Source organism: Gambusia affinis, linkage group LG03, assembly GCF_019740435.1.
Source record: "Gambusia affinis linkage group LG03, SWU_Gaff_1.0, whole genome shotgun sequence".
Lineage (NCBI taxonomy): Eukaryota > Metazoa > Chordata > Actinopteri > Cyprinodontiformes > Poeciliidae > Gambusia > Gambusia affinis.
In genome coordinates, this window is record NC_057870.1 from 30132359 (window position 1) to 30147953 (window position 15595).

Below are 15595 nucleotides of genomic sequence, written 5' to 3' on the forward strand. Positions count from 1 at the left end.
ACGGCTCAAATTGGACCTTTAAAACTCTCTAACCTCGGCGTAAACCTCCCGTCTCAGAGGCCAACGCTCAGGCGGATGCCCAGAACGAACAGAGCCACTTTAAATGAAGCCATCAACGTGGCAAGAAGAGGGAAGAGAAAGGGCTTTTATGATTTCCTTTGAAAAATTGATTCCAATTTATAAGGGTGTCGTATACAGTCCCCTCTCTTAATACTAAATCTCTCAGGCAGAAGCTTTTAAAACTTCAAATGCAGCTAAGATCGGCTTACACGTGTCATGCTAGAGCCTGTATAGCTTTCCTTCCTGTTCGGCTAGGCGTCGCCGACCTGGTTCATGGATGAGGTGGAGCTTTTTTATTCTTCCAGGGAAGAAATCAGAAGAGCAGCCGGTAATAAAAACACCACACACGCTGTCTGGCTTTCCCATCAGCCCTCTCTTTACGCACCTCATTGTCACTTCCTAACAGGCTCTTGCTCCTTGAAATGCCAAGATGTGATGGTCATAACATTTAGTTGGTTTTCCTTTACTTTAAGGTAAATGTGAACCCAACAGGCTGTTAAAAACTGCACTGTTACACTTGATAATGTTCAGTTTCCTTCAATACCAGGGCTGTGAAAAGTACTTGCCCCAGTAGGGTCTTTACTTCCACTAAAAAGCTATTTTTAGCTTTTTTTAAATTAGCTAAAGACACTTAGCTAGCACACTTAGCTTACTCAAAATACATTTTTCCAAATAAATCCTAAACTACTGTTTTGTAAACTTACAGTTCAATAAAGTGCATCTATGTTGACGTTTTGGTTGTCGACTGTTTTTGTATGTCACCACACTGCGGGTAATAGAGCTAATTTGTAGCTTAGAGCATAAGCTAGCTTAGAAAACATTTAGCGCATTTAGAATAATCTAAGTTGCTAATTTACTTGGCTGTTCTGTAAAGTTTCAGTTGACTACAGTTTGACATGTGTTGAGGATTTGGTTATTTACTGTTAATTAACTCTTCAAGTAGTTGGATGTTTATACTCATGCTCTTATTTTGAAGTGGGAGAAGACTATTTACACAGCAGTTTCTTCCTGTTTCATTTTCTCTCTTTCTCCCCTCCCATAAATTTATTTCAAACAGAAAAACATAGATAGAAACATAAATACTATTTCCAGAATAAGATCAGATTTATAACATATACTATCATTGTATATGTGCATAAATAAATAGGGTATTTGTGCACATATACAATGATAGTATATGTTGTAAATCTGATCTTATTCTAAGATTAAGATTTTGCTACAAAAAGATATTGGCCACAGCTTATTTTTAGCTTCCCAGGACTTAATGGGAGGACTGTCCCGCTCCTCTCTCATCCACTAAGTTTGTTTAATATGACAAATTGAAGTCACTCTTAGTCAAAGATTTTTTTCTAATGAATCAAATCTCTTTGACTTTATTCTACAGTCAACTAAAATGTCTAAATTGTTCCAAATTAAAAAAACTGAAATATCCAAAATTACATCATCACAGCTAGAACTTAAAACTATTGTAAATGCATGTTTTAACATGTTTTGTTAGTTTTTCAAAGATCTTGTACAGTAAAAAATTTATATAGTAGAACCAACTTAATTGAATTGATTCAACTGGTAAACAATTCAATTGAGTTGAACCAACTTAGAGTAAGTTGGTTCAACTCAATGAATTGAGTTGAACCAACTTACTCTACTTACTCAACTTACTTGGTTCAACTTACTCTAAGTTGAACCAACTTAGAGTAAGTTGGTTCAACTCAATGAATTGAATTAGAAGATCCAAATATATTGAGTTGGAAAGAACTCAATTTACTAAGTTAACTTAATTTGGTTAAACTTAGTAAATTAGGTTGGATAAACTTAATTGAATTACTTGTTACCAATTGAAGCAATTCAATTAAGTTGATTCAACTAATTTCTTCTTAGAGTGTAGACACTTTTTGTGTTTCTTTTATTATTTAGAAATACCAATAATCAACCCAGTATCTGAGCGTGCCATTGCCGTACATCTTCAGAAACGTATTGGTGATTCCTTTGCTCACACATCTGAAGGTAGACGGCTGCCTGTGTGGCTGCACTGAACCCAGATGGCTTTCTTCCTGGGCATCCTCTTCCAATGGCTCCTGGTTCTGCTCCTCTTGGTTCTGCTGCACCTGGTTCTGCTGCTCCTGGATCTGCTGCTCCTGGATCTGCTGCTCTTGGTTCTGCTGCTCCTGGTTCTGCTGCTCCTGGTCCTGCTGCTCCTGGATCTGCTGCTCCTGGTTCTGCTGCTCCTGGTTCTGCTGCTCCTGGTTCTGCTGCAGATGGCTCTTATCTGATCTCTGTTTCTGCTGGTTCTGATTTGATTTTTGTTTCTGCTCAGAAACTGGCTGGCTTTTTTCATGGGTTTCCTTTTCAGATGGCTCCTGGTTCTGCTGCTTCTGGTTCTGCTGCTTCTGGTTCTGCTGCTCCTGGTTCTGCTGCTCTTGGTTCTGCTGCTCTTGGTTCTGCTGCTTCTGGTTCTGCTGCTTTTGGTTCTGCTGCTTCTGGTTCTGCTGCTCTTGGTTCTGCTGCTTCTGGTTCTGCTGCTTCTGGTTCTGCTGCTCTTGGTTCTGCTGCTTCTGGTTCTGCTGCTTTTGGTTCTGCTGCTTCTGGTTCTGCTGCTCTTGGTTCTGCTGCTCTTGGTTCTGCTGCTTCTGCTGCTCTTGGTTCTGCTGCTTCTGGTTCTGCTGCTCTTGGTTCTGCTGCTTCTGGTTCTGCTGCTCTTGGTTTTGCTGCTCTTGGTTCTGCTGCTCCTGGTTCTGCTGCTCCTGGTTCTGCTGCTCCTGGTTCTGCTGCTCTTGGTTCCCCAGCTTCTCTAGCAGCTGGAGAAACAGCATTTGGAGAACCAGCACCTGGTTCTCCAAATGCTGGTTCTGCTGCTCTTGGTTCTCCAGCTGTTGGTTCTTCAACTGCTGGTTCTTCAACTGCTGGTTCTTCAGCTCCTGGATCTGCTGGTTCTGATTTGATCTCTCGTTCTGCTCAGAAAACAGCTGTCTTTCTTTGTGGGTTGCTGGTTGCTGCAGCTGCTGGTTCTGCAGCTGCTGGTTCTGATCTTCAGGTTCAGACGGTCCAATCAAAGCGTGCTCTGTTGGAGCGTTCACACTGGCTGGGCCGTTTCCTGAATTGTCTGGAAGCTTCTTGGTTTCTTCCTGAAGACCCAGTGGACTCTTCATCGCTTGGAGAAACTTTTTGTCAGTTTCCTCGAGTTTCCTTGACCCGTCGTTCTCCTGCTGCTCCGTCAGGAACATACATTTCCTTTTCATGTCTTGCAATTCAGCCAGGAGATCTTGAAACTTCTGGACTTGTTCCTCCAGAGCCCGATAGTGGAGACTGTATTCCTCCTCTTTGTCTCTCAGCAGTCTGGTCAGAAGTCGCACTTCAATTTCCAAAGCCTCGTTTTTCTCCAGCAGGAATGCATTTACGTTGACTGAGATCTGAAAATCCTGGGCTTCCTGCTGAAGCGCTATGTCTTTTTCAAATGCAACTTGTTTGGTGTCCACAAGTTGAGTCTCTGGATGCTTGTTTTCGTTAAGAGGAGACTGTTCCTCAGTGCTGATTTCATTCAGGATGACACGCAGTTTCACCGTCTGTTGAGCTTCGGTCTGGTCATGGACTTGTATGATTTCCTCGTACTCAGAAGAAGAAGAAGGTTTACTGTTCTCGCTCATTGTTGCTCCTTTCTGTCTCGACAAATCCAATAAATGTCCAATGTTTTTCTTTTTTTTTTATTTATTAGGAAATGCCTTTTTGTCTTTAAAAACGTTTGTTTTCAGTCTCTTGTTTGGAAATGATCTCCTTGCTTTCTGGGTTCTGTAATGATTCTTACTGTAGAATTAAGGAATGCAGCTTTGTGATGTCACACAGAAGAGCGTGATGTCACACAGAAGAGTGTGATGTCACAAACTGCCACTGTCTCAGCAGAACAACTACAACAAACGGCTGGAGTTTGAATAAAAACCATTAACATTTTCTATTTCAAATTGTGAAACAAAAAAACAAAATGATAAAATGCAAATAAAAATGTCAGAAGCCAATCAATTTTATGTAACACATTTTTACTAGTTATCAATGAAAATATTGATTGTTTTGGAGCTAGTGATACTTTCTGAAGATCGGGACCCTTACATGTAAAAGAGTGCAAAGCTTTCAATCCAAAAATTGGTTTTTGTACAAATTTAAAAAAGTGTGGCACACAAAAATATCCTGATGTATGAAACCGCTGCTCACCTTTCCTTTATACATCCCAATTTGTGCTGAGATCAGCTGCTGTAAATTGGACTGTGGGGTTCTGGTAACCATGGCAACAGTCACTGCTTATAGCAGTCTAATAATCATTGTATATTTTATTTAAAAGATGGTTTTAAATAACTGTAGTACAAATGTTTCATAGAATTATTAGTATATAACATTTTTAGTTGTATTTTAGTTTGGTTTTTTTCTAACCAAACTAAAAATATGAATATTGTTTTTTTTAGGTATCTATTAACAATATGTAAACGACAGAAATGAGGCTGCTTTCCTCCTCTGTGTTGCTCAGCTGATTTCCAAAGCCTCATTTTTCTCCATCATGGACGAATTTACGTCAAACAAGATCTGTAATTCCTGGGCTAGCTGCTGAAGCCGCTTGTCTTTTTCAGTTGCAGCTAGTTTTCTTTTTAAAGGTTTTATTGGCTCTAGTGGCCTTTATTTGATAGTGAATTGTCAGGAAAGTGTGTAATGCGAGAAGGGGGAAGACAAGTAGGACAGGTCACCAGGGCAGGAATCGAACCTGCGCCTCCACACGTGGGCCATGCTCCACCCCTGCTCCACCACAGCACAGTGCTTTCTTTTAGCAGAAACTGACTGTCAGTGGTGAATTCAAATCATAATTTCTGTGGCTTTGATTTTATCAAAGATGGCACTTTGGTGCTTCTTGATCTACAGCCCGGCCACGAGTCGTTACGCAGCAGTTTGTTTCTGTTTCATGTTCTCTCCTTTACTCCCCCCAATAACTTCATTTATAACAAGAACTGTACAGTAACAAAATAAAATGGACAAAATATGTTTATATTTATTTTGCTAAAATAACACAATATAAACACACACATACAGTACAGTCTGTACTGTATATGTATGTATACCTACCTAACAGGTAGGTGTTGTGTGTATATATCAGAGACGTGCATTGAGGTTCATAGCTGGTGATGCACTGACTTAATCGTAATCAGATTTACAAATATGGACCCCCTGCATGTTATTGTTTACATGAGGAAATTTTGTGCATGCGGACAACGGAGAGCAAAAAGACAAATTTTCTACATGTGATCCATAGCCGCGCTGCCACTGTAGAATATCTCCGTTAACTTGATCAAACTTGGAAATGTAGATATTATTTATTTTGTGCTGTGCTACACAGCAAAGGGAGAAACCGTTAAAGTACAACTCAAAACCACGTCTTTCTGCATCAGCACAGCTACGCCCAGACTCCCATACTGACACCAACGCTACAAAGACAAACACTCAGATATTTCCCACACAAAGAGCAGAACGTTCAGTTTGTTGCAGTAGTTTGGTTTTAGGCTTAATGTTTATTTTGCTATTGTTAATAAGTGATTGCTGTGGTAAAAGGAGAAAACTATAAATATATTGGAGCACTTTACTGTATGGCTAGCTCGCTGTTACTGTCTCTTACTCTGCTGTGGAGTCACAATGTCTGGGATCATGAGCGCCCCCTGCCATGAGGCCAGAGAACTGCCTGCCTCGCCTCGGATCTGTTCTCTGGTTTCTGATCGCTCCTCAGCACACGAATTACGTTACACACACAGCTGATGACAAAAAAACTGTAGATTATATAGATAAACCAAATGATTGAAAATCAGTTCTTAGCCATTTTCTGTCTGTACAGACAGGATGAACATGCTCCCATAGAATGGCAATGAGAGGTTGATCAATCCCAGGTGAGACTCGGCTCGCTGCTGCCTCACCAGCTTCCAAGCACTTGAATGGGAAGATGCAAAAATTAAGTGATTTTGAAGAAAAAATAATCATAACTGGTTAAGCTAAATTAAAAATAGGTATTTTATAGTACAGGGTGAAAATAGCAATATAAATTATTTTATCATTATATATTATTTTTCTATGATGACCGCACGTCACTGGTGTATACATATATTTGTGTGTGTGTGTGTGTGTTAACCAGAATGTAATGTAAAATAACAGAAAATAATTAGAAACAAAATCACAACCATAACTAAAATCACTGAGGAAGAAAAGAAGTAGAAAACAAGGCAACAATAGAAAATCTAAGGAACACCAAAAATGATAAAATTCCAAAAACAAACTCAAACAACCCCAGATCCTACAACAAAAGGACGTGTTACCTTGGGTTTTACACCATGTGGATTTTTTTGTTGTTTTGTTTTTTTCTGTTGTTTTTGCTACAACAAAAGGATGACATGACAATTTGTTTGCATGCTTGTTATTATTATTGATATAAATGTTACTGACAGCATCGACTGTTGTCGCCATAGCGATAGAAGAAAGGAAGAGAGAAAGAAATTCCCTCACATTCCAGATGTTGCTGCTGTCTTATGTGGATCAGGACTTTTCACCAGTGTGGATTCGCTGATGACACTTCAGATTTGAGGAACCTTTGAATCTCTTCTCACACTGATCACATCTATAAGGCTTTTCACCAGTGTGGATTCGCTGATGACACTTCAGATTTGAGGAACGTTTGAATCTCTTCTCACACTGATCACATCTAAAAGGCTTTTCACCAGTGTGGATTCGCTGATGGCTGTTAAAAGAACCCTTCCGAATGAAAGCCTTTCCACACTGGTCACAGAGATAGCGCTTTTCACCAGTGTGGATTCGCTGATGACGCTTCAGATTTGAGGAATCTTTGAATCTCTTCTCACACTGATCACATCTATAAGGCTTTTCACCAGTGTGGATTCGCTGATGGTTGTTAAAAGAACCCTTCTGACTGAAAGCCTTTCCACACTGGTCACAGAGATAGAGCTTTTCACCAGTGTGGATTCGCTGATGACGCTTCAGATTTGAGGAATCTTTGAATCTCTTCTCACACTGATCACATCTATAAGGCTTTTCACCAGTGTGGATTCGCTGATGTCTGTTAAAAGAACCCTTCTGATTCGTTGATGAATTTTCAGATTCGTCTTCCATCTGAAATGTTTCAGACACGTGTCACAACGGTGTTGTTTCTTCAGCCTCTGGCTGGGCTGAACCTGCTGTCCATCACTGGGACCAACTGAGGCTTCATCATCATGTTCTCCTGGGTTTGTGCAGGTTTGGTTCTATGAAGGGAAGTACAGTAATTATAACCAACAGTAAATATGATACACAAACACTTTGATAGTCAACAGCTTTATTGCTTTGCAAAGTTTAAAAGCATCCTAACACATCTCCCCGTTTAGTTTAATCAAATACAAAAGTATAAATTTGCCTTTCTCTCAGGTGGACTAGAGGTCTGGAACCTGTGGCCCCACGAGTGGCTCTTTGGACATTTTATAATGGCTCCTAATAATTTAGTTAAAAATGCAGAAAAACCAACCGACTGTCTTTTAGTCTAGACATAATGACAAAAGTACATTTTAATAAAACGGTAAATGACTGAACTTATTTAGATCTTTTCCAATCATTTTGACCACTCAAAGTGCTTTACACTGGAGTCACATCCACCCATTCAAACTCTCACATTTATACATCAGTAGGGGGTAAGTGCCTTGCCCAGGGGTACATCAACATGTAAGAGGAGGAACACGGAATTGAACCTACAACCTTCTGATCACAAAACAGCTACTCTACCCACAGAGCCACAGTCACCAGTAATATACAACAGAACAATTGCATTGAATTTCCACAACAGAAGGAAAAGAAAAGTTCTAGCTTAGTATTTTATAATCTGTTTTTCTTGTCATTCAGTTGAAAACTATCCTGTAATTTTACTTAATTAGTTACTTAGTTAGATTTTTATCAAAATAAGTCAGGAAACATTTGTGGCTCTAAAAATGTTTTGTTGTTGTTTTTTATCTGGACTGAAGGCAAAAATGGTTCTTTAGACTATAAAGGTTTCAGATCTCTTTTGTAAGAAAACATAAAGATTTGGGTTTTGTTAGGTCAGGTCACCAGGCAACAAAGAGACATAAAGGACCAACAAACACACACACACACACATATACACACACACACACACACACACACACACACACACACACACACACACACACTCATACTTATAGCAATTCAGAAAACCCAAATGAAAATAAATGTCATGTTTTTGAGGTTTGGCATGAAGCCAGAGTACCCAGAGAAATCCCATTCATGCACAGAGAGAACATTCAAAGTAAAAGCAGAAAGACTATTAAAAACAAAAAAGTAGCACTTAGTTCCCACAAGTTTTAATAACTAACCTCTTCCAGTGATGCCTTCTCTTCCTGGCAAAGTTTCTCCATTTCAGTCCTACGTAAAACAAACATTCATAACATGTAAAATTGAATTTAGGATATTTGTGCAGCAGTGGCAGCAGTTCCAGATGTAGTTGAAACCAGATATTTATTAGAGACAACCTGATTTCACACATTAAGATTTTAAAACCGTCTTAACTTCCTGCTTTATGTCAGCCAGGATTAAATACGTTCTCTGAAAAGTTTTCATTTCTGTTTTTCATTTAGAAAGTTTTCATAAACTAACTATGCATTTAAACAGATGCTTTGTAAACTTCCAGCACTTTTAACAGAAATAAATGAGATTCATGAAACAGAGGGATGATTTCTGCTTCACATGTTGAAGTTTTAGTAATGACATGATTCTACATTTTGTAAAGTGAATTATTAAACATCAGTATGAATTATTACAAATATATGAGATAATGAAATAAGCCTTTACTTACAATTTCTTTGAGCCGCCTCTTCAGATTGTCTTTGTCATAATATTTACATTTGACAGATGCTCTTATGGTTTCCATGGTAACATTGTTCAAAGGATTACAGCTCCATAAACATTTAACTCTCTATGTATTTTTTTAAAAAACATTCATCCATCTGATTAGGCCAATTACAGACTTTATTCTTCTGTGCACCAGAAAGTTTCACTTTAATGTAAAATCTATTTTATTTTAACAGATCTGGAAACTTGTTATGATGCATGCAGTACTGTTTCCATGGAGACAGGTTGTTTGGATATTTTAGATCTTAATGTAACCATAGTTGTAACAAATGACTATATTTGTTATGTTTTGTTTTGTAAATGTCACGTCTTTTAAAACAAGCTGCATTCGTATGTGTGTGCCTCTGTGTTTATACGAGGATGCAAAAGCTAAAAGAGACGGAGGAAAACCGAATTATTTATTCTGTCGGAGTGGCAGAAATATCACAACAACAATCACTAAATGTGGTGCATATGGATCCTGAGATAAAATATGGCGGCCAGTTCCTTCCGGCCGCGTTGCCCCGTGGGCCCCGACCCGGATCGCCATGGTAACGGCCCGCAGCCCTCAGGGTTGCAACCCCCTGGACAACTAAGCTAATGTGATACTAAGACTGAAGTAATTAAACTAAACGTAAAAGTTTAAGCAGTTTATTGTAAATCATGAGAAACAAAAGTCAGACATTCCTGAGAAAGTCGATGTCAGGATTCACTGCAAAAACACAAAATATTACCATTTTTTTTCCCGTAAAGATAAAAGTAATTTTATTTCTATAGCACATTTTCAGCAACAAGGCAATACAAAGTGCTTTATAGGAATTAAAAGGAAATATAAACAAAATAACAAACCAAAGGAAAGAGCAAGAAGAAGAAAAATAATCTAATGTTGATCTATTCAAAGTTTATAAACTAGATGCTCCTGTTCAGGGTTGCACGATCAGTATAAGTAAATATCCTCTGGTCTAATTCCTTTGTCTCTATTTTGTAGTTCAAATATTTGAGTAAACTTGAAATATGTAAAACTAACATACGAGTAACTTTTTAGCAAGATATAGATTGTTTTAAATCAATGATTTCTTAATATGGAATTATTGGCAGATTATTTAAACTCTTAAAGCCATTTTTCCCATAAATTAATTCATCAGCCAATAGAACTAGTACTTTGTCATCAATATTAAGGATTTATTAAAAACAATCCTCCATATCTTGCTGAAAAGTTACTTTCAAGTTAGCTTGTCTTATTTAAAGTGTTCTAAGATATTTGGACTAGAAACTCGACCAAAATAACTTTAAGTTTCCTGCTAGAATATTAGCAAAAATAATCTATTTTCACAATTTTCAGATGCTTATTTGCATTTTGGGTGATGCACTGCAAAAACACAAAGTCTGGTCTTTACATGTGCATGTTGCTGTAACTGAGCACAGTCACTACATGTGCTACTGTAGACCAATATTAATACTGCTGCTGCTCAATCCTAATCCTGCTAAATCTTTCTGGTTCCACATCAGGGTTCTTTGTCCCTCTGAGGGGGACTTCCCTGATGCGGCTCGGATCGGATCGGTTCATTTATTCATATAAATGCCTGAATGTGAAGCCTGCAGCTGTTCTGGGCGTACAGGAGAAGCAGAACATGGCGGCGGAGCTCAGCTCACCTGCAGCCAATCCAAGGTAACGCCTATAACGCAGCAAATCTAAAAGCACAAATCAGAGATCCTGATTGTCATGGAGCCACGATGCAAAGTTTTATTAAATATTTCAGGTCTCGTATAACTTGAGGGACATTAAAGGTATTAAAGCTTCAACAGGTGCAAAGATAAGAAAACAGATCTGGGATTACTCAATAAAAGGTATTTCAAGAGTTTTGATCAAATAATCCTTCGTGAAGCTGATTTTCTTGGTGGGACTGTTTGGATCTGGCTTTGTGTTGTGACTCTACTGCTTTAATAACTAAACGCAGTGAATTCAGAGGAAATTCTGCTCATTTGGGTGAAAACTGAATGCTAAAGCAGGTTAGTAATTAGACCTGTCTCGATAACAAACTTTACTGGACGATCAATTGTCCCAGAAGTTTTTGTGATAAACAATAATATTGTTGTTTTGAGACCTTTTTCCAGTAATGGCAATAAAATAAATAAAATGAATAATGAAGTCTCTGTAAAGAAGATTGTATTTCATTTTTCTTTCTTTTATTTTTTGTAGAAAGAGAGAAACAATAAATCATGCCACGGCAGTTCTCGACGTCAAGTTTTATGGTTGTGAAATGGTGAGGTAGACGAAGTGAACCCAGTTTTTTAGAATGAAATGATGATTTAATGAAGAATAAACCACAATAATCCAGGCAGCAAACGAGACCAGAAAGCTAAGAGCTCAGAACTGGAAATAAACAAGAACTGACGACAGACAAGACCTTAAAGATTTTTTAAAATAACAACAAAAAATACCAAAAACACATAAAATATAAATCAACACATAATAATGGGAAGAAAACAGCAGTGTATTTCATTATTGACCAGCAATTTCTATACTAGATCAGGTGCAAGCCCCCCTACCTGGTCCAGCACTAAAAAGAGATATTGCTGTAGGAACAAAGGAGAGTTTGTACCTGTTACTTTTTATACCAGGAAGTCTGAGCCTGATGCCAGAAGGTAGAAACTGGAACTCAGCATGTAAAGGATGAGAAGAATCAGCAATAACGGCTTTAGTTTTCCTAATGATTTGGTTTCACACAGTTCTGTAAGTGAGCATTGTTCAACCCCTAAGATCTTATCACTAGTATGTTTCTCTGCTAAGGGCATTTTTTGGTCTAATACTAAGATTCCCAAACCAACAGAGGAGGGAAAAAGTCAACACAGATTCAATATATGATCTAAAAAATACAATCATCAAGAGAAAAAGACACAGCTGGGATCAATCAAGGGTTAACGGGACAACACAGAGACTCGACTGACACAGAAACCAAAATAAACACACAGAAAACTTAAGTCCTCACAACTGAGTTTGTTTTCATTTATTATGTGATTAATTAATTTATTGTTTATTGCAACGGGCCAACTTGTGATATATAATAAAAGACAGAAAATTAAAGTTCATCAGTTCCCAAGCTTCTGCGTCACAGAGCAACCCTCTGCTGCAACTCCTCCACTCAACTCCTTCAGACTAGCCAGCAGATATTAGCAAACACCTGCTGAGCTCATTATAGGAGCTACTTTTCAGAGCAACGCTGGTAAACACAGAGTTTCAGAAAGAGCAGGAGTTTCTTAAAGACACAATGGCCCAATTACATGAAATTTACACCCTACAGGTGTAAATTACAACTTTCATCTTAAGGGTGTTTTTACTCAAGAGAACTGACACTGGCCTCGTTTGTTTGGAGTTGCACGTTCTGCCCTCATTATAAATTGTGCAGGGCAGGAAACAAACGACCTTGTTTCAGTATTAATATTCTGCACTGCAGTGATCAGTTAATGCAACGTCTTGGTTTAAACATTGCTTTTATTTCATTTTCCCACATCAGGTTTGTAAGATATTTTAGGGAAGCCAACTTTTTAACTGAGAAAAAATGTCTAAAATGTAAGAAAAAAATGCATTTCTTAGCGAAATGAATTGTAAATAATATAGGTTGATGGGTCAGCTGATCTGCTGAAAAGCTCAAATAAAGAGGAAAAAAATGTTAACAGGTCAAAAGTCACAGAAATGGTTAAGAATAAATCTGTTACGCCACACTGAACAGCAGAATCTGAAGTATTAGTTGTACTAGACAGAGTTTCTGAGTTGTTGAATTTCTTTTCCTCTTTAATTAAGATTTTTCCATCATTTTTTAAAGGTCAAAATTGGCAAAACTTGGAAGTAAAAATCTGTGTTGGTAAAAATGAAATAGGGACTAAATCTCTCAGTGTAGAAGCCAACATTTGATATACGCTCACCAGCAGCTCCATTACTGACACGCCCAGGCATTTACCATCCACTGGCAGATAGTGGCGCATGTCGTCCGGCGCTGTCTGCCCATCTTGGTGAACGTGTGTTCGCCTTCTGTCATCCAGACTGTTTCCATGCAGTTAGCAGTCTAGCTAACTGCTAACTTCCCATGAAGTTAGCAGTTAGCTAGACTGCTAATGGCTGGGTAGACACCAATATCTAGCGGCTGAAGTTCTTCTTCTACGGGGTGAAATGAAGTCGGCGGCTGCTTACCGTAGTTGTGAGACCTCTTGTGGCTCAATATTGGTACATTTACAAATATTGGTACGCCCTGGATTATAAGGCGCACTGTCGGCTTTTGAGAAAATTGAAGGTTTTTAGGTGCGCCTTATAGTGCGGAAAATACGGTAATGCCTGATGGTTTAAGTTGTCTTTTTTTAGATGATGTTGGACTCTTTCAGCCAGCGCTGGAGCAGCTTGCAGCCCACTGGCCGGGGAAACGGTCTGGTTCTTTTAGGGAACGTTCTCCAGCTGAAAATATAAATTAACTCCAACATTGAGTTGCTTATGGATGACGGTAGGAAGGAGAGCGAGACGGACGGATTTGGAAGAAAACTCTTACTTTCTCTCTCATTTAGTGCAAATGTTATCAATCAAGGTTTCATGAAAGTCTTATAACTTCTAAAGCACTATAATCCATCCAATAAACTTTATTTAACTTTTCTTCATTACAATTAATGAAGGAAAGTTTGTTTAATGTCCTTAATCACATTGAGGAGATTAAACAACCTTCATTTGATTTCTTTGAGTTGAAGTAGGTGTTTTTTGTTCTTAGGGCCAATATTTTCTATACAAATTGAATGTTTTTTGTTGTTTTGTTTTTTTCTTACATGTTTTAACAAATGTTAAGTAAGCATAATGCGTGAATCTTTAACTGTTTTTTAATAGGATTGTAGGGGCAAGATCTCTTTCAGTAAGGCTAAAGCCAGACGGAAAGTATCCAGGGGCCAAAATGTTCCCCCAAACCCCAATTTATTTTAATTCTTTCTCTTTTACCTGGACAACAATGAATAAAATGCATAATATTTTTTATATGCCTAAATATTTACAGTCATTTACCTCTTTGAGTTTATTATTTTCAGTTTATTAAGTCGATAAAATGGTTTTAGTTTATTCCCAGCAACTAAAGTAAGAATTTTCTTCCACGATCTTCGCTGCATTTAGCCAAATGTGATGGACGGGTGTACCAACGTTTGTTTTTGATCTTTGTGGGACGACTTAATATGAAATAAAAATAAAATAAAAAGTCTCTCTGTGTTGTTCTTAATATTTTTTGTTTAAGAAGATAAAAAGGCCAAATTTGTGCTACTCCTGAATTGCTGTGAGGGGCCACACAAAATGAATCAAAGGGCCACAAATGGCCCCTGGTCCACAGTTTGGACACCCCTAACTTGCGTAAAAGTCGTGTTTATGTAAAATATTATAGATCACAAAAGGAAATGGAAAAGGCTAACAGGAAAATTAAGAAGTGTTAAAAAGTCAGACGTTTGCTCAGCTGGTTGACATAAAACCTGCAAGTTGTCTAAACGCATGTGCAGATAAGAAATGGATGCCAGTTTCTTCATACTCTATTGTGCAGGAAACAAAATGTGTGGACATGAAAACAGAGAGAATAGCACAGGCGGTGTTGACTAAACAAGACCAAAGTGTCACAGTCGCAACAGGTTCTGCCAGACCAACTCCAAGGTTAAATTTGCTCAATGCAACTTCAGGAGTCAGCATGTTTTAGTCCTACATAAAACATAACCTAAAAATACTTCTGAGAAAGTATTAAATGTGTTGCAATAATTTCTACAGGGCGACAAAAGCAGAAACAGATTGTATTTATGCTACTTTGAAATATTGTCTCTGTAGTCTAGATATTAAACTGTTAGGTTGAACATCCTGTCTACAGAGAGATTTCACTTATATTAGCAGTTTTTTTAGCAAGGCAGCAGATACAACACTCCAATTAATCTGTTTCAATATCTGCATATTTTAAAATTGCTACTCTTTCCATGTTTCAACAGAAAGTTATCTACCATTACTTAAGCATGTTGGCCTAAATGTGTCATTTTCCCATTAACTTAAAAATAGCTGAATTTCTTCAAAAATGTTAGATATTTTCGTTATATTTTTCACATATAGAGTTTGCCATTTATTATTATTATTATTATTATTATTATTATTATCTGTTTTGTATCGGATTCTACAGAGTAAACGCAGGAAGGAGTTGGGGATTTTGTTTCAGGATTCAACACCAAAAGGCACTCAAATATTTCCCACATAACATTCATTCTGTTGAACTAGTATATTTTTAGGCTCAATGTTTATTTTGCGATTATTAATAAGTGATTGCTGTGGTAGATTATAGCCACCGCTGCTATTAGCTAATCTAACAGGAGTTTGTGGGTTACGTTTCTTTTCTGCATTCTTCACACACACAAGCTGTAGCCCACAACACGCACATTTCAATAAAAAAAAAATAAACAAAATATTATTTCAATCTTACCTTTGCCAATAAATGAAGTCCGTGCGCCGCTCATTTTGCACAAAAATATCAGTTCATCAAACGTGCGACTGGTTTTGAATACGACTGGTCGACCGCTCATGTTTGGTTTAAGTCAAAATCCCATCTGAGTCCACATATTGCCACAAGTTGAGAAAAGAATGAAAGCA

The 15595-nt window shown here is 37.9% G+C and overlaps 1 protein-coding gene and 1 long non-coding RNA gene across 2 annotated transcripts; both read right to left on the bottom strand.

The window, feature by feature from the left end:
- Nucleotides 1–6474: 6474 nt before the first annotated feature.
- LOC122827941 (zinc finger protein 214-like) lies at nucleotides 6475–7200 on the bottom strand. Its single transcript, XM_044111076.1, has one exon. The coding sequence runs from the start codon at nucleotides 7198–7200 to the stop codon at nucleotides 6610–6612; it is 591 nt and encodes a 196-aa protein (XP_043967011.1). The 3' UTR covers nucleotides 6475–6609.
- Nucleotides 7201–7252: 52 nt separating this feature from the next.
- Nucleotides 7253–9030, bottom strand: LOC122828476. Its single transcript, XR_006370236.1, has 3 exons — nucleotides 8927–9030; nucleotides 8448–8496; nucleotides 7253–7331 (listed from the first exon to the last, which is right to left on the bottom strand). It is a non-coding gene; the product is annotated as an uncharacterized LOC122828476 (long non-coding RNA).
- Nucleotides 9031–15595: the final 6565 nt, after the last annotated feature.

What these genes read in the sequence shown, in the direction of transcription:
- LOC122827941 (XM_044111076.1), bottom strand. Translation starts at nt 7,200, where the DNA reads ATGGAAGACGAATCTGAAAATTCATCAACGAATCAGAAGGGTTCTTTT.